Source organism: Phallusia mammillata, chromosome 1 (genome assembly GCF_965637545.1).
Source record: "Phallusia mammillata chromosome 1, kaPhaMamm4.hap1.1, whole genome shotgun sequence".
In the NCBI taxonomy this organism is placed as follows: domain Eukaryota; kingdom Metazoa; phylum Chordata; class Ascidiacea; order Phlebobranchia; family Ascidiidae; genus Phallusia; species Phallusia mammillata.
Genome location: NC_137252.1, coordinates 18,153,986 through 18,177,731, shown reverse-complemented (window position 1 = coordinate 18,177,731; position 23,746 = coordinate 18,153,986). Strand labels below are relative to the sequence as shown.

Genomic DNA, 23,746 nt, shown 5'->3' with positions numbered 1-23,746 from the left:
ATCATAAATGAGAGGCGTACATCATAAGCGAACGAAGGGCATGACCGCTTTAAAATGATTTTTTGCGCTGACGACCCTTGTAGAATATACAGGCTCCAGATCACAAACGGATTAAGATAAATGAAAATGTTTTTCACAGGTCAACTCTAAAATACATCTAATAAACACATACCAAATATCTTTAGAATCTAACCACCACATGATAAATGAGAGGCGTACATCATAAGCGAACGAAGGGCATGACCGCTTTAAAATAATTTTATGCGCTGTCGACTCAGCAGCATGTAGGCTACAGGCTCCAGAATACAAACGACATAAAGTATTGAAAACGTTTTTCGCAGGTTAACTTTAAACTAGACCTACGTCGAGTGAACGCATGCAAAATATCAATCAATTCCTATCATTACCCTAAAATCAAGAGGCGCTCATCATCACTATACGTTGAGATTGTATACTACACGCTACAAGAAATTTACATGCTATAGGCCTACATGAAATCGACAGCACTAGCGGTCGTGCCCTGTGCTCGCTTATGATGTACGCCTCTTGTTTTTGATGTTCTTCTTATAAGATAAAGATATTTGGTATGTGTTTACTCTATGTATTTTAGAGTTGACCTGTGAAAAACATTTTCATTTACCTTTAACCGTTTGTGATCTGGAGCCTGTATATGCTACAAGGGTCGTCAGCGCGAAAATTCATTTTAAAGCGGTCATGCCCTTTGTTCGCTTGTACGCCTCTCATTTATGATATGGTGGTTAGATTCTAAAGATATTTTTTATGCGTTTACTAGATGTATTTTAGAGTTGACCTGTGAAAACCGTTTTCATTTATCTTAATCCGTTTGTGATCTGGAGCCTGTATATTCTACAAGGGTCGTCAGCGCAAAAAATCATTTTAAAGCGGTCATGCCCTTCGTTCGCTTATGATGTACGCCTCTCATTTATGATATGGTGGTTAGATTCTAAAGATATTTTTTATGCGTTTACTAGATGTATTTTAGAGTTGACCTGTGAAAACCGTTTTCATTTATCTTAATCCGTTTGTGATCTGGAGCCTGTATATTCTACAAGGGTGGTCAGCGCAAAAAATCATTTTAAAGCGGTCATGCCCTCCGTTCGCTTATGATGTCCGCCTCTCATTTATGATGTGGTGGTTAGATTCTAAAGATATTTGGTATGTGTTTACTAGATGTATTTTAGAGTTGACCTGTAAAAACCGTTTTCATTTAACTTAAACCGCTTGAGATCTGGAGCCTGTATATGCTACAAGGGTCGTCAGCGCGAAAAATCATTTTTGAGCGGTCATGCCCTTCGTTCGCTTATGATGTACGCCTCTCATTTATGATGTGGTGGTTAGATTCTAAAGATATTTTTTATGCGTTTACTAGATGTAGTTTAGAGTTGACCTGTGAAAACCGTTTTTGTTTACATCAAGCCCTTTGTGATTTTAAACCAGTTAAGACTAGCACTTAAAATGATAAAATAACAAACGCACAGTTAAGGGCAACATTTTATTAATGAAAAAAATGAAGCACCTCATAAACCCAATTTCCACACAATAACATACTCATATTGGGTGCCACAGTTATATGAAAGAAGAAATAAATGTGAAGAGGATAAATAATTAGAAGATTGATTTATCAAGCAAAAACCTGCATTTACAATGAGTACACTAAAAAGGGGTCATCAAGTAAACAGACTGAGAAACAAAAAAGGTGAAACAACATTGTACAGCTGAAAATGCAATGTGTTGCGAGTTACTGAAATAAAATTAAACAAGCTACCATGTGAAAGATGAGGTTGTATCAAACAATCCTGGCAAACAAGCTATCATAGCGATTACTGGTCAAAAATAATAGTTTTTCATTCCTGTCTAATGAATCACTTTTACTGAAAGAGTCTACATCAAAGTGAAAATGTATAAATATTTACCCAAAAGATGCTTTTTTAACGACGCCATGATTATGTCATGTAGATAAGACAGCGTTAATACCAACAAATGTTTAAACACATCTAACCAACACAACAAGTTTGCCTTAATTTGGGTACGAGATTAAAATAACACCAACAAATCATTGAACACATCTAACATAACAAGTTTGCTTTAAATTGGGCACAAGAATTGTTAAATAAACCTGCCTTCAGGTAGTACATTGGCAAAAAACACACATATTTCGATTTGATTCATGTAAAACTGAAGTGTGTGGTGAATATCTTAAAATAAACTGTTCCCCTGCAAGTGAGGCAAGAAGCATTTTGTATGCATCAATGATTTAGCTGACACTTCAGAGAGCTCATTTCACCCACACCATTCTTCCACCATCAATTACTTTCTTCCATGTTGTCCAAGGCAATCTTGAATTACCTTTGGAATGATTCTGCTGCTTTTTTCTGCTTCTATTCAGATTTCCAGATGTTGAACTGCAACAAAAAAGAAAAGAAAAAGTGTATGCAACATTTAATTTGACAAGTAGGAGTTTACACAAAAATGCTTGAGTTAGGCCAGTAGAAATGAAAACCAATGTTTTACAAAACCAGGATCACACTAGAGATGAGCTACCATATTTTTAAACATGCCTAAAAAGATAACAAATTACCATCTGCTAAAATAATAGAAACAGTTGAGAATGACAAGCATATCATGACAATTGACAACCACTTACCACATGTATCATTGCTTTTTAAATCCAATGTCCCAAGTCCTTCATTTGATAGTGTGTTAGGCCCTAGTTTGCTTCATAAAGCACTAGAAATGCTTCCCCCAGCCTGAACTGTCACTTTTCATTACTCCATTTGTTATCAGAACATGGATGCCTATTAGATACAACAACCTTGGCCCATTTTGTATTTTACAGTTTACAATCGAGGAGAATCTGGTACTGCTGCTATTTCACTGCTTAAAATGCGTTTGCTTTTGTCACAACAGTTCACATTTAACTGCCAATTTCATGTAAAACCCATTTCACCTGCGATTATTTCCAAAGAAAATATAATATTTTTCAATAAAAAATAAATTTATTGCTTCACTACCCTTGCCGATAAAATCGGGCTGTGTTATAACCAGTGTTTCATACCGGAACGGAACGAAACCTAATAACGTTATTCGTTCTGAGCAAATTGTTTATTTCGTTATTTCGTTCTGGACCGATATCTTCATTTCGTTCCGGTCCGACCGAAATAAATTTATAACGGTATTTTTCGGTATTTCGGTCTTAACAAACGAACATTTCTTTGTGGTCTTTGCAACTATTAAGCGAAAAAAGAAAGAAAGTTGCAAAACACTAGAATTATTGTCGGTAGTTGTTACGTCACATAACATTTGTCAATAATGGTCAAACGGATGTAAATTTTAGGAGCTTCAGTTTTTGTTTTAGCTTAACGGCGCGAAATTTTCAGCAATCGTATCATGTCAAATGTCCAGAACGAAATACCGGAATAAAAAATAACGGTATTTTGTTCCGTTCCGGTATCTTGAATATTTTTTATTTCGGTATTTCGTTCCGGTATTTGAGCCAAAAATTAATTATTTCGTTCCGGTATAACGTTCCGTTCCGTTCCGGTATGAAACACTGGTTATAACACATGTTCTAAAATTATAACACCGCCCGATAAGAAACGGGGATTTTTTCATAACACAAGCGCTTTTAATCGGGCACTTGTTGACGAATCGGGTGGTAGTCCAGCTATTGTTACCGTCACGCTTGATTAACTCTGCACGCTTGTCGGATGCTTGCATTGAGTTGGGTGCCTTAAGAGCAGGAAAATGACAAAACTGTGCGTGTGTGGTCGGTTGTATGCATCTACCATGTGTAATATTACTACGTTTGGTTGGAATTATGCTGTTGAAGGGGAATTTACTGAGTTTTTTTGCCTTTTAGTCCTTCTTTAACCGCGTTGAAGTGATTTTAGCGTGGTTTTACCTAACATATTCAAGGGTGCATAAAGCTTGTTACGGATCAAACTAAAGTCTGGTGAAAATGGAACTTTTCCAAACTGACTGCATTTTTAATAAACTGATGTTTAACGACTTTGACCCCGACCAGGAACTCGATCCGGACAGACGGAAAGTCAAGCTTAAACGAAGACCATATTTTTTCCAAAGTTACTCATTTTAAACTGTCAACAAGAGGTAGATTTTTCCTAAAAGAACTGATTAGATGAGAAACCATGCAAAAGAGTGATGTGAAGCAAAAAGTTTATTTGAAAAAAAATCAAGGTACAAAAACAATTTCTAGACATCATAAACAACTAATAAAGTGGTGCAGAAAAACAGTCAAATGCTGTGATAAGTAACATGGAGTTTAAAGTATTTGGAAGGTGATGTTTTGTTCAAGGCAAAAAACAATTTTGCAAAAGTAAGTAAAATTGTTAGCAAGTTGTCCACCATGCAATCACAGGGCCAGCTGGTTTCTTTTATGGAGCAAGGGCCTGGAAGTCTCACTTATCCTTCATTAGAGTTACTTCAACTTTCTCAAAGTGTATACCTGAAATGAGAGAAAGTTTTTTAGCCAACCAACAAGCTAGACTTTTTTTGTGTATTGCAAAAGTTTTCTATGATCCTCATTATGAAAGTTTCCAAAATAGGACATGTGATATTCTGAAAGTTGATATGGATAAAGAGAAAGTACCCAATAGGTTTTAATATTCGTGGATTTATTTATTCATGTCTTGTCGTTCACGTTTGCCAAAAAGCTCTTTTCTAAAATGTTCCAAAGGTCTACCAAGCAAACCAAAAAAGAGGAGCTCTGAAAAATAAATCAAAATGACTGTCAAAAGTGCCTGTACTTTCTGCACAAATGTGCTTCTTTTTTCAAATTACAAAATATGAAACCACTTTATGTTAACTTTTTAATAATAATGTTATAGCTAACAGTAGGCTACTATGAAAATCGTATCCGAGTGCAGTATAAAGCCAAGTGATTTACTAATTATAGGATTTTGAAAACAGAAGCTGAAGCCGACCTATAAGGTCTCATCAGTGCAGCTGATTAAAAGACATATGCCATATTGGTTAGTGTAGCCATCTGATGGCCCTCCAGTTTGTTGGAAGTAACAGGCAGAACATTAATTCCTCACCAAATCTGTTCAATACCACAAATGGGTATAAACCACAGAAAAAAAACTGATTTTTAATGCCTAAGCAACTACTGGGGAACCAAAGTGATGGCAATATGATTAATAAGCCAATAGATAGATGATAAGTAAGCTGCAAATACTGCTCACTGTTTTGACCTGTAAGGTCTCATCAGCGCACATGATGATAAGACATAGGACATGGTGGCTAGTGTAGTAACATGCTGAAAAACCTTGCCTCGCCAATTCGGTTCATTGCCGCAATTTTAAAGCAATTCTTACAAAAAAGATGCCTGTCTATAAGTTTTTAAAAATATACTTTAAAGAGTTCATACAATTGAAAGCTAAAAACGTTTTAATAGCTCTACATACATTAAACAATAAACCCAATAACTAAAAAACTTTAAAACAGACACAGATTTGTCGCCAGCGGCTTTTCAAAACTAGCTGTTTACCATGTACCTCATACAAAACTTCAGGCGACGTGCAGTGTTATTCATGCGTAACCGAAATGCGCAGGATAATAAAAGAAACGAGAGGAAAAGAGGAGCTGGACTACCATGTTAGTATACTATGGTTTGACAAAACGCTGGTCATTTGTTGGAACAATGACGTGCAACATGTGGACTAGGATTCATTTTTTTCTGCGAGTAGCAGTGACGATAGCGGGAAATGTCTTTCGTAACGATTGGTTTGACATTTGTTAGTCAACTTACAGTTTCATCATAGCCAGCATAAAAAATAAACCTTATGTGTCCACATGTGTGAACGCAGCTGTAAAATAAGAACATTTGAATTGTTACCACATTGATATTCGATATTTTTCGCCCTACGAAATTCCAACAACATTACAAAATAATTTAAACCGCTTTAAAAAAAAACGTAAACCGGTTCGTACCTTGTGATTTGCCCGAACCCGAAAATATACAGTTACAAAATCCTGACCCAAACTTAGAGGTCTCTCTAAATTTAAATGTACCAGTAAATCATGTTTTTTTTTCAGATTCTAATCAGTTTTTAAATTAGAAATCAGATTTTTACTTTTGATGGTGCCTGTCTTTAAGGAACATAAATGTTGCAAAAATGTGAGCTTTGAGATTCTTTTCGCTTCGCTCGCCACCAAGCGACCGTCGGGTCACAAGCACTGTATGAGAAGTAACAAGCATAAGAGCTTAGGGCAGTCCTTTTTAACCGGCTGTATCGTACATTTCAGGGTGTACCCTAATTTTTGAAGGGTGTACCATTTTCATAGTAGGCTAAAAAAGTTACTCAATTCTATTTGTGACCACATATAGTTTAATATTTTATTTCATAGGTACGGGTTGTTTTTGCAGTAAAATGTGAATTACAAGTTACAGTTTTCACTGTTTGCCTTGATCATGGAATTGTATATTTAAAAAAATAAAAAAAGATTATCGTGGAGTTGGCAGATGTTTATTCATGTAAGGACCACAGATTTAGTGTATTACAAGCAGGGAGCGGAACCGCTTGTCATACGTGTTGAGGTCGGGTTCGTTTTTTTTCTTGTTTTTTGGGGTTCGGGTTCGGTTCAGGTTTTAAATAAATTATATTTTCAGTTTTGGGTTTTGTTCCGGTTTGGGCAAGTTATCCGGTCTGGACCGGTTTGCGGTTTTTAAACCAGTTCAAATTCCCTCGTGTTTAATTTTAATTCTACCCATTATCTGCATGACCTTATTAAACTCCAAAAGAATTTTGACTGTAAGCCTGGTTACATGCACAAATTTATCCGGGTAAATTACGAAAATTTACCCCGTTTTGACGGAAAAGAGAAAAACACAAAAGACAAATGGAGTAAATTACTGGGTAAATTTTGAAAAGTTTACTCGAGTAAATTTGGTGGGTAAATTTCAAAAACACTCCGGGTAAATTTTACCGGATGCTCTTCTCCCAACGTCTGTGGCTTCACAGGCGCAATGTGTTTTAAAAATTTGCTGGTAGAAACCTTAACAACATGCAAACAGCAGCGATCATTAAAAACTTGTTGACTGCTGATAAACGCAATTGATTTTGCATTATATGATGTAACAAGGTCGTGTTGTTTTGTTTTATAAAAGTTTAAATGCTCAGACAATGGACAATAGGCTGAAAATTTAATACATGTTCAAATTTTTTTGAATCAAAAATTCGTACATAACAAAGAGCGCTCTCCAGGAAGCCGTTACGCCAAACTGACGCTAATTTGATCCCCGAGAATATGTTTTATTACATTAAGATCAGGGTAAATTTTTTTCCATGTGAACAGAGGGCAATTTTGGAGTAAAAATTTACTATATCGGTTGGAAATCAAAATGTAAGCCACCAACTTTTAAGTCGCACTCGATTGAAATCCACACAAACTGTAAGTTGTAAGGGTTAAAAAATATATAGGCTGTAGCTAGCATTCGAATAAATACGGTAGGTAAAATTAATCCTAAAATTCACTATCCATTTCATAAAATTCCAAATACTAAAATTCACGTTTTGATAAAACAGAAATAACTTCAGGGCCGGATTCGGTTTTATGATAACACTATCGAAATTGCAAATAATCCTTTCATGTTATAATTTATGTCTTGGATGAAATCACTTGTAAAATCCTATTCGATAATCCTGCCCGAGAACTCTAATTCCAAAGTGCAGTATTAAACCATGGCGTCACTATTACGTGAATGTCCGTAGATTTGTCGTACAAATGAATGTACGACAATCTATGCAACGTTTGGAACTTAAATAGACTAAATGTATACCTACTGCCAAATTTACCAACACAAAACATATTAAACTGTATTTCATGATCAGTTCCACACTTGAACAATATAAGTTGAGCGTAGTTATATTTTAATTCAATTTTTTGCAGAATTTGCAGAATCAAGCACAGCAATGGTATCCTAATATTTCGTTTTATAAATCCACCCCACAAGCCGCAATGCAAAACTTGCACGTTTTTCGCGCAATGATCGGCAACAACGCAGTTCGTGCGACAAATTGTAATTTATATGGATTTTGGGTGACCCCTTTAGGAGTATAGTCTCTTGTTGTGACCACTATGCACTAAACCAAGTCACACCACACGGTTTATTCGGTATTGTGATTTAGCACTTGTACACTGCAAGCAGTTAAATATCGGGACAGGTATACGATAGAAACAAAGAAACAAATTGATCAATAGTTTCGGAACCTGCATGGACGTTTTTTTGGGGCAACGGTGTTGTCATTTCCCAAGTGTCAATATATCCAACATACGGTAAATCAGAAAAATACCACCGAAGTATTCGATCTGTTCTCATGTACAACCATTCAGTAGGGCAAAGCTGAGAAGTCTCTTTGTAACGAATCGACCCACGAAGGAATATTTTAACATTTGGAAGGCGTTTGTGCAAATCAATAAGCGCATTTTTTATTCCTGCTGATCGTTGAATTATCACAGAAGGGTCGTAAAGAAGAAAATGTGCACCGATGTTCAGCACAACAACTGTTTTAGAGTTGCCTGTGATTGATTTCAGTGAATCTACAACATAAGGTCGACTAGAAGGAGGACCTGGGTTATATAGTGGATCTCCATGTGCTCTGTAATGCAACTCGATATGATATTCTTTGTTAAACGAGTTTTGGGGCAAAGACCAGTACTTTCCTTTAACATCTGAAGCAGATCCGTCGACTTTCAAAGCCAACCTTAACCGACTAAAGTACCATTGTCTCATGGTGGAATCGCCAATAAAATAAACAGATGTGTTCTGTAGGCAGTTTTGAACTCGTTTCAGATCTCTATGTTTGTTGTCGCAAAGCAGAGAAATCCATCTGCCTTGATAATAAAATCCACTGGGACGATAATAGTTTGGGTAGATAAGACTACGCATTCCTGTCGATAAATTGCATTTTTCAGTGCTTTTCGACATATCTCTGATGTCACCTTTGACGGCAAATGTTTGTCCTGAATTCTTCAATTCGACTTGCCACGTAATGTTTTCTTGAAAGAATTTCTTATTTTCAAAGCGGCCATCTGGTTTTTGTGGGTTTTTATTTCTCATCACAATCTCTGAACATGAACTGTTAACTGACATTTTTTTGCAAGTCCATGTTATTCCATTTTCAGGTCTAGAGTAATCGCATGCTAACGGCTCATCCCTAACAATAAAAACAACTATTATTATTCAACATTAGGCCTTAAAACAGTGGTTCTTAACCGGGGTTCGATCGAACCCCAGGGGTTCAGCAACGCTGAATCAGGGGTTCGACGAAGGTTTTATGAAGTACAATACAAATACTCGTTGTCGTCAGACTTTAGGGTTCTATAGTCGCTAGAAATGTCGATTTTTGTTTGTTATATATCAAAACACTGGAAGGTTGCACTAAGGTTTTGTTTCCTTTTTTTGACGTAACAAATAGCGTTGTGTACCTTGTTCTTAAGCGGCAGAACAACGAAATTCTGTTGACAGCAAAAACTTATTACTTCATCTTTTTCAAGTTTGTGTACAGTTGCTAAAAATACAACGCTGCATTTAGATAAAAACTAAAAAATGCCGGAATTAAAGCAATCCTGAAACAAGTTGCTTGTATTATGATGTCAGAATTTGCCCCTACGTTTGGTCAAAAGCTAATTAATTACCGTATTTACTCGGTTGTAAGCCGCGGCTTATATTGTTTTTTAATCTGCCGTTTTTACGGCCAAAATTCGTATACATGTACAGATTATAGATATACGTTTTGCTGGGCACACTTATCAACACTAACTGACAAATATGGGAAAATAGTTATACTGTGTAACAACAAAAAGATGTAGTATCAAACAGTATTATCCAAAATTCCAGTGTGCGTCTTCCAATAGAGGGCGGCTTACATTATTTTTTTAACACTTCAACATGCGGTTTACAATCGAGAGCGGCTTACAATCGAGTAAATACGGAATGACCCACAAAACAAATTCGCTTAAAAAGGATGTAACTTGTTGGCGTTTGACCAAAGGCTGAAGAATGTCGTAGGGGTTCGGTCGTGATAAAAAGGTTAAGAATCACTGCCTTAAAGTATAAATATTTGGATGCAATATGCAGCGAAATGCAAGTTCTGTTTAGCTGATGTACGTTTACCTTCAATGACATAATAAAATATTTATCCGCAAGTAAGGAAAATGCACAGCTTTGTGAACGAATAACACGTGTTCACACGTCAGTAAAACACACACTGTAAACCAATTTGGGTAAAACGATCGGGAGAACTTTGGGTACAGCAGCAACATACCCAATTTTTTTGGGTAAACTGTTTTGTTGCCCAATGTTTTTTACCCAAAATTGCGTTACCCAAAAGTTTTTACCCTACTTTATTGGGTAAAAAATTCTTTACCTAAAATCGTTTGGGTAAAATGGTGTTGATACTCTACCCAAAAAAATTGGGTTGTTTGGGGAAAGTGGTGTTGGTACTGTAGCCAAATTGTTTAGGTTTTTTTTAACTCAACTTGCTCTTGTCGTTTTAATGCTTGTATTTTTTTCAAATTGTACTGTTTTTACAAGCACTTACGTGTTTAAAACCTTCAAACACTTTCAACTTGGTTTAATCGAAACTACGGCCGGTTAGTGGAAAATGATACAAATCGAAAATGTTTCGAAAGATCGAAAATAAAATAATAGAAACAAACAAAAAAATCCCACGCTTAATCAATCGCCCGCTCGCCTCGGCTAAAAATTGCGTCATGCTTGGCTGACCGCCTGCGCTCAACTGCCAAACAAAAAGTGCGGGAATCTTAACTCCCTTAGTCCCTTGGGCTTCGTTGTTTTGCCCTTTCCTGCGTGTAAGGGTAGAGCTACTAACACCATAACTCACTTGACACCCAAAATCGATTTGGTTATATCTCCAAAAATGCTTACGGTTAGGGCTATTAGGGTCGGGGTAAGGTATTAGCACTTAAAATTCAATAAAACTAACCCAAAAAATGAGTTACTAATGTAAAAAAATTAAAAACTTATTTCCCAACCCAACCCATTTATAGCCGCTAAATAAAAAATTCAGCTCTTTACGCCCCCTAATCGACTTTGGGTGTCAAGTGAGTTATGGTGTTAGCAGCTCTACCGCGTGTAAGTTAGGGTTCGGGATTTCACGGCAAAGTTACGTTCCCGAATCCCGGGAAATTTGTTTTGAATTCCCGGGAAACAGACAATTAAGCAAAAACGTGTTAATTTTGTGAAAAAATAACGTAAATGTTCAAATTTCTGCTAACTGTTACCAAAATATGGCGTTTTGTAATTTTAATCACAAAGTAAGTAAGCGTTTTTATACGAGGCGGTAAACTATTTTCGCGAAATGCGCTACCTAGCGGTTCTAAAAATAACGAATTTATTTTTCGTAATTTCCGAATCTTGTTAACGTTAAAGAAGCTTGCAAATATAGTTTTATTCGACAAAATCATGACTAATTAGATGCCCCTAGCGAAAATAAACTAATTTTAGCGGTTGCAATGACGTAATTATTCACGAAAAAATAAGCACTTTTTCGGTCGGGAATTCCCGGGAAATGAAAAAAATATTTCCCGTTTCCCGGGAATGAAAAAATCCGGGAAATAGAGGAACCCTAGTGTAAGTGCCTAAACTAGCACTACAGAGAGATTTATTGTGTTGAAAGTACTGCGAATGTTGATCGAGGAATTCAAGGTTTGACTGATTTTGTCGAAATTGTTATTGGTGACTTGGACGTCCCACAGAATAATACTTGAAAGTAAGTTTCATATTAACTATTAATGACATTTTTTGTTGAAATGAGATTTTTGTAGTAGCCCTATGTTTTGTTAAATTTTGCGTCATGTGTGCTATATGGTGTTGTAATGGTGTTTATGTTGCATTTTTTTTTAAAAAGTTGATAGTAGAGTACTAAAGATTGTTTTATCATGTTTAAATGCACATTTCCTTGACTGCTTCAATGCCACAGGCAGCCCACATAGATATGTGTTCAGATTATTTGAGAAAGTTTTTCATATCTACAGTGATAAGGAAATGATCTGGATGGGCACCATTACCACAAGTAGAAAAATATGACACGGTGGATGTGGAATAGATAGATGCATGTAGTGAAATGTAACAAACGGTAAGGAAGACTGACTGTGCTACATAAGGCAATATACATGGCACAAATATCCTTTTATGTACAAATTCAGCATGCTCAAACCTATACCTAAAACTACAGAAGTGTATCCCACAGCATTATATCAACATATTCTTTTATCTACAGGCATTTTGATGTATATAAGATTCAACTTCATGCCCAAGCTAAGAAACAAAGAAGAAAATATTTTTAAAAACTCCCCATTTTGCAATGCCATGATAAAATTATGGCCAGCAATTGATACGACAAGGCATGTTGTACATATTTACAGGTTTTTTTTTAAGGTTTGGTTTGGGTGACCGCTAAGTAGTTTTAAGAGACCGCAAGTGTTTCATTTAAATACCAAAAAATAGCCATATTTGCTTATTTGGGAAACCGCTGGAGAAATTTGGGGGACCGTTTCGGTCCCCCAAAACACCTTAAAAAAACACTGCATATTTATTTTTTTACATATTCAGCAGTTGCATCATGGCCATAGATTGTCGAAGATAATTTTGGAAAACTTACACTTTCACTGAAAAGCGAATCATAAAAATTATAAGGTTTTAAACCGCCTGTTTTGATTGTAAATGACTGGAAACAAAATAAAAAATTTATAAGATTTGTTTTGTAGATGTCCATTTTATTGTTGGAATACTGTTTCCATGTGTTCTGTGAAATCAAACATCAATAATTCAGCAAGGAACATTATATCTGGACTTGTGTCCTGTAAGTATCATATTTTTGTTTCGAAAATGCTTTTGTAAAAAACACATTAAAAAAAGTCTATGAAATAGGCCTGCTAACAACGCTATATTCATAATATGGTGTGTATTTGTGTAGACATGGTAATTACTTTGTTGCTATTGTCTGTTTGCTGAAAATATTTAAATATTCAGGCAAACAACATTTGAAGGTCCGAGAGCAGCATTGGGTGATCAACACATCTTGGTTGTACTGTATATGAAGATATTTGTTTTGCTTTAAAAATATTGTTGTTTTTTGCAAAAACATGAACTGACTGTGAATGACTTTACTACAGGCATCACATCCTTGTTTGTATTGTATGTACTTAACAAATGAATGCTGTCCACATGTTGACAAAGTTTTACAATTATTGCAAGTGTTCCTGTTTGATATACCAGACCTAATGCCGCTGTATGATTAACTGTGTTGAATGTTGTAATTAGTTTTTTTTTTTTGTTATGTTTTTTTAAACACGTTTGGAAGAAATCAGTGTGTTTCTTCTAAAAATAAAACATGAAATCTGTATGATTATTGCGAAAAAACGTACACTCAATTTTGGGCATAGTGTGTTTAATCCCAAAATAATAACCACAAACAATTAGGTAAATTTAAATTATACCCAAAAATTGTTGGGTAAATCTATAGGGTAAAACTGTATTTAACCCAACTAAGTTAGGGTTCAAACTACCCAAAAACTATTTTGGGTGTCCCCCCCAAGATACCCAACGTTTTTGGGTTGTTTTTACCCATATTGGTTTACAGTGCAGAACAACAATTTTTGCGCGCCCTGCGAAGTAACTTTTAGAAGCTATGCGTTTTACTTAGCCCCCGACCAACAAAGATATTCTGCCCATAAGACTTTCAGAAAGAAGAATTAACTTTATGTGCAGTAGCATATAGCCAGAACTAATTCTTAGAGATGCACAGATTTTTGGTGGGAAAAGCGAAGGGGCAAAACTGCAGTGCCTCTATATCAGTTGAGTTAAAACATCGAGTTATAAGACCAAAAATGTGTACTACTTTTTTTGGAGAGTATGGTCTTAATGCCACCCCACCGCAGACTATACCAACGCTTAAAAATACTATATGTTTTTGCGCTTGTGAACAGCGTTGTCACCCTGCTGTGTGTTTGAGCGTCACCACATGTACACGTCACCTTTCTAGGCTATGTTTTAATGCTCATAAGCACGAAAAAAGTGCGAGAACCGGTTTTGGAAGAAAATATGATACTCACGAGAAAAACTCGCGTTCTATAAATATTTATAGACAGCGCAACAGTAGATTTGAATACATTCTGCGTTTTTTAAAGGGTCTATCAGCGTGACACACATCGAGTGTTAAATCATATTACTTTCCAAAAGTTGGCAACTTATTACATGTGTGAAGGTACACAATATGTTATGTTATTTTTGTTAGAAAAAGGTTGGCTTTAGTTTTATGGAAGGAGCCCCTTAATCATTTTGTCGACAGACAAATTGAGTTGTACCGAATGTTTCCTGTCGAAAATACCAAGACAAAGTATAAAAACAAACTAAGCACGCCAAACCTTAATACGATGTCACAGTTGACGGCTGCCCCATTTGAAAGCTGTGCAAGGAAAAGTCTTTGTTTGTTCTCTTGCGACGCCGTCTGCAAAACCATATCCACGACCGCTTCGCTCGAGTGAACAAGTTCAATTATTAGCTTGCTACGTCCTGGCCATGGAATAATCGTGTTCCAAGCATAAGTACCGTTCATGTTGTCTTTCATCATCACTGCTATTCCATCTTTAGTCATCTGTCCTAAATCTTTCATCTTGACAAGTCTACAAGTATGTGTCAAAATACAGTACGAATGTTACTTAAAGGCTTCTCTTGATAGCACCTGTTTGAATGGCACCCAATACATGCTTAAAATGCATAGGGAACAAAATCAAATAACTCCCACACTTTTTGGACACCAAATGTCTCCTACATTGTATTTTTTCCTATTGGCTGATATACAAAAAGTTTTTTCTAACGTTGTGAAATTTGTAAAAATGGTCTTGACAAGCAAGATAGATTTCAACACGCAATATGTATAGGGGCCCCCTATTAGGGGGTAATAAATGGTTGCTGGTGTATAAGTTATTTCAGAATTGCAAACTTTTTCATGCTCTCTGTTAAACATTGGCTCGTGTTTTTACACATAACAGTGCTTGCTTAATTCCTCTTCTTTTTCTGTTAAACGTTTACTGCGCTACACTACTGTGTGGTTTCCCAGCAAGGAGTTACGGACACCCAAGGGGTCTAAGAAAAAACTCTGTGAATATTGAAATAAAATTAACAATAACCTTTTATGTACACTGCTACTCATATGTTGCTTTTGTTGAATGTGTCCAAAAATAAAACATATGTTACACCAAACCTGCAAGCGACACAGTCCGTCGATCACTAGTATACCGTGTGGCAAGGCCTGAGTAAACTTTGGGGTAGGCCTACTTTTCTGCTTAAAAATACTGTAAAAAATGTACCGTAATGGCATAAAATAAAAAGAAATACCTCGCACGAAAATGATCTCCGCCGTGCGTTTTTGCTTTTCCGTGGAAATCTCTTGCTTGGATGCTACCAGCCAACTTATCACCAACTTTGAGATTTTTTAAACTAGGCAATATGATGACAGATGATTTTGGGTCTGTTGTAAAATTGATGTCCACTGGCCACTTGACGATACCCTGCTCAATTTTGTTCAGAAGATTGTCAACTTCAGGCAGGTATGCTCTCCATTCTCTTGTTCCAAACTGGTTTTCAATCTTTTCCAGTCCTGAAAGCTTTTCATAACCCCTATGGTTTGTATATGTGTAGCTGTGTGCAGTTTCATATACCAACCAAAAACGAGTTAACCAACACAATGAAACAAATAGGGCACAAACAATAACCAGCATAATTTTTTGCAAGTTCATGCTTGTTGATTAACAACATGCAAGTTGGAAACCCTAATGAAACAAGTCGGTTAACTGAGTTTACTTTTTGATGTTTGAAAATCTTTTAAACGCTATTCCCCTCTATAAATTATAACTGTTTCCAATCGCTGCAACTTTCAAATAGCTGGTAGCATATTTAATACACGAAAAACCCGTTTTTCCCGTAAAACATATTGTTTTAAATTACTCCCTTGCGAACGTTTGCATCTAGTACTTTCTCCACTACAATTTGTGCGGAAACCATGACAAACGCCATTTGTTCTTGTGCTAAAGATTTCCTTAAAAATCTATAGTTTAAACCTACACATTTTATTTTTGAATCTAAACACTGATTTTTTGAAGGCAAATTGCTTTTAGTCAGTAGAAACTTGCAAGAGCGAAAAGTGACACAGGCTACACATTACTTTACGCAGGACAAGTATATATATGCAAAGACCTAATTGATATTATTTCACAGTTGTTGGAAGCAAAAAATAAGTAAAGATGCAAATAGGCCTATTACACATAGTCTACCCACAGAGAACAAAGCGTGGCTATGCGAGCTTACATACTGTTAATAAGCAACAAACTCTGAATCAATAGGGTACGTTGTTAGAGTCTGCAAAAGGCCGCAAACAAATATTAAGCGAAACACAAAATTAGACTGGGTAGTGACGGCTCCCAATCGTAAGGGCAGACTAGCAATGACATGCCCTATTCATCTGGTTCTTAAATTACTAAACCAGGTCGCAGCACACCTTGAAAATACCGACTCCGGCACAATACTTTGCAATACCCATTTTTTGGCTGATTTTTGCAGGAGCCGGTTGTGCGTTTTGTTTTGTTGTAGGGTGCGTGTTGCGCGTCACGCCGACTTCGTAGGCTGTGGCAAGGTTGGCTTGCTACGCTTGCTTGGTGATAATATCGCGCGCTTGTTTCCAATGGTGATTTATTTTACCGATGACGTGATGAACTTACATCAGTAATTTTTGCTGCTGCTGCTGGGCAACACCGTTTTTTAGGGCAATAATTGTCATCAAACTGTATAGGAGGATTTGTAATATCCTGCCACATGTAGCGAGTTTCTGTGAACATTCACTTGATATTAAATTTTTTTTTTGATTTTCGCGGGATGCGTTGCTGCTGCTTCACCCCGAACCAATTCACTATCAATTTTAAAAACGTATAGCGTCAAATCTTCCACAGATGCCGACGGCTTACTCGGTGCACTTTATTTGGGTTTAGTATAATGCACTGGTACCATGTCAACAATCTCACAAATAGTTTGCTGTGTTTTGCTTCCTATGATCACACTAGCTGCTAGATGTGCTAGTGCTAGTAAATGCTAGTGACTAGCATTTATTAGATAAGTTTTGGACAAACACAGTAAATCTTAAAGTAATTATTTATTCTTGTGCGTGTGCTGCTCAGTTTTGCATAGGCTACATCCTAAAACTGATAAATTGTTGCTGTGTGTTTTAATAGTGCTGATGGCGTATGACTCCAGCAAGGCGGAAAGCAGAGCCAGTGCACATTAAAGATTAGGGCAAAAACGTACGATACACCGCGGTGTGTATTTGCACACAAAGTGTCACAAGTTCAATAAACGAAACTATCTCTTGTTCGTAATGTTTAAACTTCGCGGTTGCTAGGCAACAAACAGCGACCTTACATCAAGCATGTTGAAAAACAACAACAACATATAGCCTTAGGCCTATATTATTTCAAAACCTTTTTGTCGACAAGCCAACAAAACAAATACTTCATGTGTGAATACACATCTCACAGACGTCAACATTTAAATTTGATATTGACAATATCATCTAGTTACAGAGTTGCATCCACCAATTCTTCGCTGTGGCCTTTTCACCACTATATCACACCAAATAAGATGAAGAACTGCTTAAACTTTTAAACATTGCAAACAGTTAGTATCGGGGCAGGTATACGATAGAAACAAAGACATAAACTGATCAACAATTTTATTACATGCATGAACGTTATACTGGGGCATTGTTGTTGTCATTTCCCAAAAGTCGATATATCCAACATATGGCATTTGACGATTTTTTTTCGCTTGTAAACAGTGTTGTCTCCGTACTTATATACTCTGCCGTGTGCTCCAGCGTCACCACTTGTTCAAGTCGCCTTTTCAGGCTATGTTTTAAAGCTCAAAAGCTGGAAAAAATCGCGAGAACAGGTTTTTGAATAAAATGATGATACTCGCGAGCAACTGCTTTTGGCCCTATGCGTTGCAATCCCGTTAGAGGTTTGACTAAATAAATTATTACCAAAATCCATTATGCAGGTTTGCACAATCTTTAACGTATTGCCTTGCAAAATATTCCATGCGTTTTGTTAAACCAAAAATACCTTCGCTGGATAAAATGCTGCCGAGGGCGGTAGTTTGGTGACCCTTGCACATGGCTCATGATTTAATCATATTTCGTTGTGAAATGCTTCACGTGGGCGTTCAGAAATAACGTCGTCGCCCACCAATGTTTTGCTAAGGAAGTGCCCACGTAGAAGACTCGCAGCGAATTTCCAGGAACTGCGTGTGCCTACACCATTAGTTTTGGGAATAAGGCAATGATTAAGCAAACGAAATTTCCTTTTATTGTACCTGCATTGCACAATTATAGCTTTTAGTTTGGAAAGTGTTGTTCTTCCCCACGTTCACGTGTTCAATTACTCGACACATTCTCAGTTCCAATGTTATAACGTTGGAACACACATATATATATATAAACGCCTGAATTTAATAAAGTAGGGTTTGTATAACAGTGCTTGCTTAATTTCTCTTCGTATTCTGTTAAACGTTTACTGCGCTACACTACTGCGAGGTTTCCTAACTAGGATCTACGGACACTCAAGGGTCTAAGAAAAGTTATGTGAATAATAAAACAAAATTACCACTATTTTTACTACACTACTACTTACATGTTGCTTTTGTTGAAGGTGTCCAAAATAAACATATGTTACACCAAGCCTGCAAGCGATACAGTCCGCCAATAACTACCGTGTGGCAAGACCCGAGTAAACTTGTGCCGTAAGCCTATAGTTTCAAAATGGCATAAAATAAAAATAAATACCTGACACGAAAATGATCTCCGCCGTGCGTTTTTGCTTTTTCGTGGAAACCTTAAGATTTTTAAAACTAGGCAATATTATGACAAATGGTTTTGGGTCTGTTGTAAAATTGATGTCCACAGGCCACTTGATAATACCCTGCCCAATTTTGTTCAAAAGATCGTTAACTTCAGGCAGATATGCTCTCCATTCTCTTGTTTCAAACTGATTTTCAATCATAAAGTTTTTAAAACTTTTCATATTCCCTATGGTTTGTATATGTGTAGCTGTGTGCAGTTTTATATACCAACCAAAAACGAGCTACCAACACAATGAAACAAATGGGGCATAAACAACAGCCAGCATAACTTTTTGTAACTTCATGCTTGTTGATCAACTCAACAACATGTACGTTGGAAACCCCAACGAAAAAAGTCAGTTTACTTTTTGATGTTTAAAAATCTATTAAATGCTAAACGCCTCTATAAATAATCAATGTTTTCCATCTCTGCAACTTTTAAATCGCTGGTATGATATTTAATACACGAGCAACAGACTGTCTTGCCCTTAGAACATTTTGTTTCAAATTAATCCCTTGCGAACCTTTGTATCTGGTACTTCTCTATTACAATTGGTGCGGAAATCGTGACAAACGCAATTTGTTCTCATGCTAAGGATTACCACAAAAATATATAGTTTACCCTACAAGTTTTATTTTTGAAAATAAACACTGATTTTTTAAAGGAAAATTGGTTTTGGCCAGTAGCAAGACCGGAGAAAGTGAGAAACGCTACACGTTACTTACGCACGGCAAATGTATATGTAAGACCCAAATATTTTACAGTTATTAAAAGCAAGGTTTAAAATATGTGAAGAGGCGACTATTACACATGCCCAGTTTAATAGAGTGCGACTAGATATAGACGAACAAATTCTAAAACAATAAGGTACGTACGTTATTAAAATCTACAAAAGGAGGTCGCAAACAAATATCGAAACACAACATATAGACTGCGTTGTGACTTTTGTGAAAAATATTGTTTCGCTGCAATTAAGTTGTTTAGTATTGATTGCGTACGTAAAATATACGCGATGTATTTGGAAAGAAAGCGTCACAAGTCCACAGCCATAAACAAAACTATCTCTAAACGAAACTAACATATATGTATTAATTCAAACCAATTTTGTCGACGAGCTAACCAAACAAATACTTCATGTGTGAATACATATCTCACAGACGCCAACATTTCAATTTACTCTGGACATTATCATCAAGTTACAGAGTTGCATTCAACAATACTTTGCTGTGGCCTTTTCACCACCATATCACACCAAATAAGATGAAGAACTGCCGAAACTTTCAACACAGCAAACAGTTAAATATCGGGGCAGGTATACGATAGAAACAAAGAAATAAATTGATCAATAGTTTCGGAACCTGCATGGACGTTATTCTGGGGCAACGGTGTTGTCATTTCCCAAGTGTCAATATATCCAACATACGGTAAATCAGAAAAATACCACCGAAGTATTCGATCTGTTCTCATGTACAACCATTCACTTGGGCAAAGCTGAGAAGTCTTTTTGTAACGAATCGACCCACGAAGGAATATTTTAACATTTGGTAGACGTTTGTGCAAATCAATAAGCGCATTTTTTATCCCTGCTGCTCGTTGAAGTATGACAGAAGGGTCGTAAAGTAGAAAGTGTGCACCGATGTTCAGCACAACAACTGTTTTAGAGTTGCCTGTGATTGATTTCAGTGAATCTACAACATAAGGTCGACTAGAAGGAGGACCTGGGTTATATAGTGGATCTCCATGTGCTCTGTAATGCAACTCGATATGATATTCTTTGTTAAACGAGTTTTGGGGCAAAGACCAGTACTTTCCTTTAACATCTGAAGCAGATCCGTCGACTTTCAAAGCCAACCTTAACCGACTAAAGTACCATTGTCTCATGGTGGAATCGCCAATAAAATAAACAGATGTGTTCTGTAGGCAGTTTTGAACTCGTTTCAGATCTCTCTGTTTGTTATCGCAAAGCAGAGAAATCCATCTTCCTTGATAATAAAATCCACTGGGACGATAATAGTTTGGGTAGATAAGACTACGCATTCCCGTCGATAAATCGCATTTTTCAGTGCTTTTCGTATCTCTGATGTCACCTTTGACGACAAATGTTTGTCCTGAATTCTTCAATTCGACTTGCCACGTAATGTTTTCTTGAAAGAATTCCTTATTTTCAAAGCGGCCATCTGGTTTTTGTGGGTTTTTATTTCTCATCACAATCTCTGAACATGAACTGTTAACTGACATTTTTTTACAAGTCCATGTTATTCCGTTTTCAGGTCTAGAGTAATCGCATGCTAACGACTTATCCCTAACAATAAAAACAAGTATTAGTATTCAACATTAGGCTTTAAAAGTATAAATATTTGGATGCAATATGCAGGGAAATGCAAATTCCGTTTGACTGATGTACGTTTACCTTCAATGACATAATAAAATATTTATCCGCAAGTAATTTTTAGAGAGGCACAGATTTTTTTTGGAGGAAAAAGCGAAGGGGCAAAACTGCTGTGCCTCTATATCAGTTGATTTGAAACATCGAGTTACAAAACCAAAAATGTGTGAGAGTATGGTCTCAATGCCACCCTACCACAGACTATGCCAACGCTTAAAAATACTACATGTTTTTGCGATTGTGAACAGCGTTGTCACCCTACTGTGTGTTTGACATCACCACCTGTACACGTCATCTTACTAGGCTATGTTTTAATGCTCGTAAGCACGAAAAAAGTGAGAGAACCGATATTGGAAAAAATGATGATACTCACAAGAAAAATTTGCTTTCTATAAATATTTAAAGACAGCGCAACAGTAGATTTGAATATATTCTGCGTAAGGGTTTATCAGCGTAAAACACATCGAGTGGTGAATCATATTACTTTCCAAAAGTTGGCAACTTATTACATGTGGAGGGTACACAATATTTTATGTTTTTTTTAGAAAATGGTTTACTTTAGTTTTATGGAAGGAGCCCCTTATTTATTTTGTCGACAGACAAATTGCGTTGTACCGAACGTTTCTTATCGAAAATGCCAAAACAAAGTATAAAAAAAACTAAGCACGCCAAACCTTAATACGATGTCACAGTTGACGGCTGCCCCATTTGAAAGCTGTGCAAGAAAAAGTCTTTGTTTGTTCTCTTGCGACGCCGTCTGCAAAACCATATCCACGACCGCTTCGCTCGAGTGAACAAGTTCAATTATTAGCTTGCTCCGTCCTGGCCATGAAATAATCGTGTTCCAAGCGTAAGTACCGTTCATGTTGTCTTTCACCATCACTGCTATACCGTCTTCAGTAATTCGTCCGAATTCATTGAGTTTGACAAGTCTATGTAAATGTGGCAAAAATTAGCACGATTGTCGTTCGAAAGTATATTTGTGATGTCCCTTATTTACAAAACTTCCGCTTGGTGGCTTTTAAATAGAAACAAAACAGTTGGCCCGATATAAATGTTTACGCTGTTGCATTTAAGCGAACTTTTAAGGTTTCTGAAACGCTCATAATGTAATTTGCCAAGAAGGTCGGCTTACCTTTACACTGGTACTATTTTACACGCAATTTGGCGGATTGAAAAAAACAACAACACATAATATATTATATTTTATATTGTTTGATTTCGTTTTTGAATTCGTTTTTCATCGAAGGATTGTTTTCTCAGACTGAAACGTATTTCTCCACACATGTTAGAAAAACAGTCCAATAGCCGATTTTGGCAGGATAGCGAATAACGTCTTGGTTAAAGGGAGAACCGAGTATTTGGAACTTACTATCGTTCCAAGCGATTTATCTGTCACTGTTTTCAAGACAAAAACTGATTTATAAGTAAATGCAATACATTGATTTTATTTCGCCGTGACAGCGATAACTAATGTACAGCGGGAAATAGCTGTGGTACTTAAAAATTGTAATTACTAGGTTCCGGGTCACACGTGTGATTGCGGTGTGTTACACCTCCAGGTTCATTTAACCACAACTAACTTTTGCAACCTATTATCTGACAGTATGTGCAACTACACTGCGTAACCACCGTTTATTGCGTTATCAGTAATTTGTTTGTTTTACACTTTTAATTGCTAAATAAATCTAAAAAGGAGATTTGTATATATTCGCTTGTGTTGTATAAATAAACAAAGTAAATGTTTAAAAACAAATTGTCTTAGCGTGTTTTACAACTGCGACTGATGTCTTGGTTTGTTTACTCGACGGTATTTTTGTACCATTTCGTTTTAAGTTTTGTTTTGCTAAGCTGCTGTGCCCACATAAAATTCGCGGACATCCAAGAGTTACTTGAATTAAAAAAATCAAAACATAAGAAACAAGTATACAGCCACTCTTGTAAGTTTGTAAATTCTGCTTTCGCTCCTGATGTCCAAAAATGCACCAAAAATTCAACGTAGATGTCCAAAAATGCACCAAAAATTGAACGTAGCCTACGTCACACCAAACCTAAAAGTAGCGCAATACGATTTAGAAATGTCGTGATGAGACTAAGCGAGTTCTTGCCATAAAAACACAAAATCGAAAAACTTTACCTGGCACGAAAGTGATCTCCGCCGTGTGTTTTTGCTTTACCACGGAAATCCATTGCTTGGATGCTACCAGCCAACTTATCACCAACTTTAAGATTGTTGCTATTGCGCAACATTATAAAAGATGACTTAGGGTCTGTTGTAAGTTTGATGTCCACAGGCCACTTGACAATACCCTGCTCGATTTTGGAAAGAAGATCGCCAACTTCAGGCAGGTATGCTCGCCATTCTCTAGTTCCAAACTGATTTTCAATCTTTTCAAGTCTTAAA

At 36.5% G+C, this 23,746-nt stretch overlaps 2 protein-coding genes and 3 long non-coding RNA genes across 6 annotated transcripts; 1 reads left to right on the top strand and 4 right to left on the bottom strand.

Moving 5' to 3' along the window:
• Window positions 1–1,499: 1,499 nt before the first annotated feature.
• LOC145207766 (uncharacterized) lies at window positions 1,500–3,288 on the bottom strand. The gene is made up of 2 exons (XR_013854193.1): window positions 2,666–3,288; window positions 1,500–2,423 (listed from the first exon to the last, which is right to left on the bottom strand). It is a non-coding gene; the product is annotated as an uncharacterized LOC145207766 (long non-coding RNA).
• An 892-nt stretch (window positions 3,289–4,180) lies between these two features.
• On the bottom strand, window positions 4,181–5,713 carry LOC145207776 (uncharacterized). The gene is made up of 2 exons (XR_013854202.1): window positions 4,631–5,713; window positions 4,181–4,486 (listed from the first exon to the last, which is right to left on the bottom strand). It is a non-coding gene; the product is annotated as an uncharacterized LOC145207776 (long non-coding RNA).
• Window positions 5,714–8,191: 2,478 nt separating this feature from the next.
• LOC145204451 (NXPE family member 3-like) lies at window positions 8,192–9,136 on the bottom strand. The gene has a single exon (XM_080077039.1). The coding sequence runs from the start codon at window positions 9,134–9,136 to the stop codon at window positions 8,192–8,194; it is 945 nt and encodes a 314-aa protein (XP_079933165.1).
• Window positions 9,137–10,790: 1,654 nt separating this feature from the next.
• LOC145209111 (uncharacterized) lies at window positions 10,791–13,412 on the top strand. Of its 2 annotated transcripts, XR_013855010.1 has the most exons (5): window positions 10,791–11,777; window positions 12,043–12,143; window positions 12,288–12,703; window positions 12,775–12,869; window positions 13,040–13,412. It is a non-coding gene; the product is annotated as an uncharacterized LOC145209111 (long non-coding RNA). The 2 variants fall into 2 exon arrangements; XR_013855009.1 differs by lacking the exon at window positions 12,288–12,703 and having other exon boundaries at window positions 10,795–11,777.
• Window positions 13,413–19,610: 6,198 nt separating this feature from the next.
• Window positions 19,611–23,592, bottom strand: LOC145204369 (NXPE family member 3-like). The gene is made up of 3 exons (XM_080076918.1): window positions 23,480–23,592; window positions 22,017–22,274; window positions 19,611–21,258 (listed from the first exon to the last, which is right to left on the bottom strand). Exons 1-3 carry the CDS (start codon window positions 23,590–23,592, stop codon window positions 20,253–20,255), a joined length of 1,377 nt encoding a protein of 458 aa, XP_079933044.1. The 3' UTR covers window positions 19,611–20,252.
• Window positions 23,593–23,746: the final 154 nt, after the last annotated feature.

Coding starts and splice junctions, on each gene's coding strand:
- LOC145204451 (XM_080077039.1), bottom strand. CDS start 9,136: ATGTCAGTTAACAGTTCATGTTCAGAGATTGTGATGAGAAATAAAAAC.
- LOC145204369 (XM_080076918.1), bottom strand. CDS start 23,592: ATGTTGCGCAATAGCAACAATCTTAAAGTTGGTGATAAGTTGGCTGGT. Junction 22,275..23,479: donor GGAGATCACTTTCGTGCCAG/GTAAAGTTTTTC, acceptor ACATTTACATAG/ACTTGTCAAACTCAATGAAT. Junction 21,259..22,016: donor AACTGTGACATCGTATTAAG/GTTTGGCGTGCT, acceptor TTTTATTGTTAG/GGATAAGTCGTTAGCATGCG.